General features: G+C 60.3%; 1 protein-coding gene across 1 annotated transcript; it reads left to right on the top strand.

Moving 5' to 3' along the window:
* Positions 1 to 58: 58 nt before the first annotated feature.
* On the top strand, positions 59 to 3,301 carry LBRM_17_0100 (putative receptor-type adenylate cyclase; the record flags this gene model as incomplete). The annotated part of the gene is made up of 1 exon (XM_001563728.1): positions 59 to 3,301. The coding sequence occupies one exon, from the start codon at positions 59 to 61 to the stop codon at positions 3,299 to 3,301; it is 3,243 nt and encodes a 1,080-aa protein (XP_001563778.1).
* Between the last annotated feature and the right edge of the window lie 1,584 nt (positions 3,302 to 4,885).

Genomic DNA, 4,885 nt, shown 5'->3' with positions numbered 1-4,885 from the left:
AGCCCTCTGAGTGCTTCCGCTGCAGAGGATCGCGTTTCAGGTGTACTACGACCTTGCGATGGCCGGGAAGCTGACGCCTGTGGACGGACAGCTCATGTCGAGCGCCAACACACTTCCTGTCTCTTATGCCAATGTGCAGCACGTTGAGCTGTTCCGTGCCGAGATGGGGAAGTACATGGAGCAGACCGGCCGCGTCGACGCGAGCCTGTGGGCTGACGAGGCAAAGGCTGTGCGGGAGTACGGCCCTTGGGGGCATGAGCCACCGTCATCGGACTCTGCCGCGGACGTGAGGAGGTTCTTCAACGAGCACCCGAGCAGCACGCAGCTGATGTTTGCTGGGTGGCTTCCCGGGAAGGTGATCATGCAGACGCTGGATCAGCCGCTCTGGATCACGGATCGAAGGGCGTACGTGACGGGGCTCTTTGATCAAAACCGATATATCATTTCTGAGGATTATGTGCTTGGCGACTATGGCGCTCCCTGCACTCCTGTTGCCGCGTTTCTCGGTGCTGTGTGCTACTGCAACCAGGGCGGGCGCGCCGCTATTCTCCAACACCTACACAAGGCGTCGTGGACGTTCTCATCTCGATCCGCCTTCAACTACGCGCAGTCCGTCTGCTACTTGAAAAACATCGCGGTGTCGAAGCCGCTGAGCGCTCTGATACTGAACTTCTCCGACTTCCCGAAGCTGACGGCTGCTGCTGCACGGATGAGGACGGTAATTCAAAATGCAGTCGACGGAAGCGGTTTGGACTTTGCCGCGTTCAACCCGGCGATGCTGAACGCGACGCAAGCGACGGGGCAGGGTATTCTTGACCGGGAGCTCTTGAACTACACTGTGGATGTGATCACCGGTCCGCTGCTTCGAAGCATTGACGTGAACGGCACGCTGGTGATCTCTCCCGTGTTCAACCGGCCGAGCATAGTGGTGCCGAAGTCGAACTACCTGTTCCTGATGCCGACACTGGAGCAGGAGATGTACGTCCTCTACTCGAGGATGGCAGTCGTGACTGCCGTGACGTCGATCAGCGCAGGTGTGAACCTTGTGCTGCACGAGTACAGCAGCGCGAGCGTGCGTGACATCACAGCACTGGGGGTGAAGACGGCCGCCACGTTCAACCTCCCCGACCCCTCCACCGCGGGCATCTCGCCGGGGGCGTCTGTGGCGACTTCGCTTGCACCTGATAAGATCAACTTTGTTCTTGGGATCACGGAGGACGACGTGGGCGTGATCGCCAGCTTCCTTGTTGCGAACCCATCGGCAATCGCGGTTATTTCGTTTTGCGACCTCGCACATAGCTACGACAGCCTCGTCGCTGCCTTCTCCGTGATGCCTACCTCTGTGCAGGCGCGTCTGATGTCGTTCACCAGCCTGCCGCTGTGGAGTGACACGTCGGAGAGCGCACTCGAAGCGAGTCCGCTGATGAGGCTCTTCACCACCATTTTCCCGGACCCGGCAAGCCACACGCCGTCCCTGCTGCGCAACTTCTTATCCATCGCATTCATCCAGGCTGTAGCGTATGAGAAAGGAGGCGTTGTTAACTCCACCTCACTGCAGGAGAGAGTCTACACGCATGGCACCATCAACGCGCACAGTATGTCCCTGGGCCCCTTTCAGTGGAGCTGCACCACGACGGCGAGCGGTGATGACTGCATATACGAAAACTACGGCGCGCAGAGCATTGTGATGCTCTCCGTGCAGAGGATGCTGGACCCGCGGGTGCCGCCGCTGACGGCTCCGATGACGCCGTCCTTGGTGTACAGGCCTCGCGTGGCGTCGAGTGCGCTGACGCCTGCGGAGCGCAACGGCATCATTGCCGGCGTCGTGCTGCTTGTTGTCGCGTCGATTGCAGCTGTTGGGCTGCTCCTGTACTGCTGCATGGACAACCGGGACAACGACGCGGCGCCGAAGGACGGTGACGAGCCGGTGACGCTGGTCTTCACGGACATCGAGAGCAGCACTGCGCTGTGGGCCGCGCTGCCGCAGCTGATGGCTGACGCGATTGTGGCGCACCACCGCGTGATCCGGCAGCTGATCGCGAAGCACGGGTGCTACGAGGTGAAGACGATCGGCGACTCGTTCATGATTGCGTGCAAGAGCGCGCACAGCGCTGTGAGGCTTGCGTGCGAGATCCAGACGAAGCTGCTGGGGCACGACTGGGGGACGGTGTCCATCGACGCTGCGTACCGCGAGTTCGAGCTTGCGCGCGCGGACGCTGATGACGACTACGTGCCGCCGACTGCGCGGCTGAGCGAGGAGGAGTACGCCGCGGTGTGGTGCGGGCTGCGCGTGCGTGTGGGGGTCCACACCGGGCTGTGCGACATCCGGTACGACGAGGTGACGAAGGGGTACGACTACTACGGCGACGCGCCGAACATGGCTGCGCGCACGGAGGCTGTTGCGAATGGCGGGCAGGTTGTCGCGACGGAGACGGCGTGGTGGGCGCTGTCGAACGAGGAGCGCGCGGGTGCTGCGCACACCGCGATGGGACGGCAGGGGCTGCGCGGTGTGCCGTTCGCGGTGGAGATGTTCCAGATGGACGCTGTGCCTGGGCGCCGTCACGCTGCGCTGCGCACGGAGATCGAGGCGATCCTGCCGGACGAGACGGCGACGGAGACGGCCTCGAGTGCTGCTGGTGCGCTGCTGTCGTCTGTGGGCACGATGAGCGGCCCTGCTGCTGGCATCGCCTTGGTGCTGACGAGCTGCTTTGCGCCGTACCCCGTAGCGCAGCGCGTGCGCGAGCTGCAGCCGCTGCTGAGCAAGTGGGGCGTTGGTGCGCCGCCGCGGAGCCGTGCTGTGAGCGAGGAGGACTACTGGCAGGGGCTGATGAACCGCCTAGCGCTTCGGATTGCGACGGTGTCGCAGGCCCGCCAGCGGATGGGCAACGGCGGGGCCGTGGTGGCGGGCGACATGCCGGACGTTGGCGCTGGTGGGGCGCTGAACCCGCTTGTGGGCGGGGGTGGCTGTGGCGCGGGCGGCGCGGCGCCGCGGCCTTCGGGGATGACAGCGCCGCCGCGCTCCGAGGAGCCGTCCGCGATGCGTGAGTGGCTAGCTATTAACTGTCTGATGAGCGACGCCCAGGTTTCGCTGATGGATTCTTTGAGCCTACGAAGAGCTAGCTCTGTGCGGAGCTCTATTGGCTTGATGGACACTGTGGTGCCTTTTAGCGCGCACACCTCAGGGGGTAGTACTGCGGAAAACAGTGGAGGTGATGACGAGGTTGTGACCATCTGTATCACACTGGGCGCGCCCAACGCAAGGCACGTGTGCGATGGAGCCTCGGAGGAGGTAATCCAGTAATGTATAGGCGCCTGGACGCACTTAACAATGGGCGACTTGTGTACGCCCTCTCGCCGTCTTACCGTTTGTCTCGCTTTTGTAGCCGGGGCCGCAGCACGTCGCATGGGCGATGGCGCTCACGGAGAGATGCGGTGCGCATGTGGGGTTGCGCCATCAGCCCGATGCTGCACGCGGGGCACGCGGCGGGCGAGCGTCGATTTTCCTCCTTTTTTGTGTGTGTTGACCTATTTTTGGAGGTGAGCCACTCGCAGGGACTGTGAGTGTTGTCTGTCAGTGACGCGGAACGACGTGCGTGGTTGAATCGAAGGAGACGACGTACGGTGACGATGGCGGAATACTGAGCGTAGCTGCCGTTGAGCAGGTCGTCACTCTTTTCTGTTTGATGTCCGTGAGAGAATTCTTTCGACGTTCACCTCAGATTTGCTCCGCGCGTCTTGCCGCCTCCCTTGGGCGTGCTCGTCCTCAGCTTGTAAGTCTGGTTTGTCTGTGTGTTGTTGAGGTTTTGGCTTGTTGGGTTGTTTTGGCTGAAACGCTGTGGGGCGGGCTCTGGATTCACGGTCCGGTATGAGCGTGAGTGTAGGGGTGCTGCTGCTGGTGTTACCCCTGAGTGAGAGGCTTGTGTGCCTCCTTTCTTTTTTAGGTCCCGCCACCACACTGTTTAACTCCTCAAAGGGCCAACGAAGCTGACGAGAAATACCACACAAGTGCTGCTAAGGTCGCTAACAGTTTTGTTTTCCTCTTGTGACGCTTAGCGTTATAGGCTCACGCTACGCTTTTCCCCATTCGCTACTTTCCCCCCTCTATGCCGGCATGCTCCGCCGTCTAGCGTTGCTTGGCTGTTGTGTGTCTCCTCTCTCTCCTCCTCTCCTCTCTTCATGTAGCATTAGGTTTGCTTCTCTTGCTGTTGCTGTTATAGTGTCTAGCACTGCCGTTGAAAAGGTGCATGTGCATAGGTGTGTGTGTGTGTGTGTGTGTATACTGACAGCCGATTGCCTCTCTTGTGTTTCTCTTCATCTCCCCCTCGTGTATCTTGCCGGGGATGGGCCAATATATATATATTGCTCTGTGTGAGTGTGCCACTCATACCCCCGCCCATCCCCCCCTGTCGTTTACCTCCCCACTTCTCTTCCACACTTTCGCGACTGTTGTCGAGTCGCACTTTTGCAATTCGTTCGCCCTGTTGAATTCAGCCGGTGATGGACGCCTCATTTTTGTCGCTCTCTTTCGGCCCGCTTATTTTCTTCTCGTCAATACGAATTTTACCCGACCGCCCTCTTCTCCCCCCCCCTCTCTTCCTCTCTTTCCCCAGTCTCTCGGTGGGTCAGTGGTTGTGCGTGCGTCTGTGTGGACGTCATCTCATCTGCAACGCTTGTAAAAAAAAAAAACACTCTGGTGATTCGTCGGTAGCATCAGCAGTAGCGGCCCCCTTATCACCCCTTCCCCCACCCCCTCCGGCACTTTAGAGGTTCCCAATAATCATACTTGCAGAGGCGGGGAGACACGCGCGCCTTCACATATGGTCTTCCGGTAGGCGTTGTTATCCGACCATCATCGCCAAGCTTCTAGACCTCTTCGCAGAGCCGA

The sequence above is a fragment of the Leishmania braziliensis genome, chromosome 17 (assembly GCF_000002845.2).
Source record: "Leishmania braziliensis MHOM/BR/75/M2904 complete genome, chromosome 17".
In the NCBI taxonomy this organism is placed as follows: Eukaryota; Euglenozoa; class Kinetoplastea; order Trypanosomatida; family Trypanosomatidae; genus Leishmania; species Leishmania braziliensis.
The sequence above is the reverse complement of the archived record's forward strand: the minus strand, read 5'-3'. Positions and strand labels throughout refer to the sequence as shown.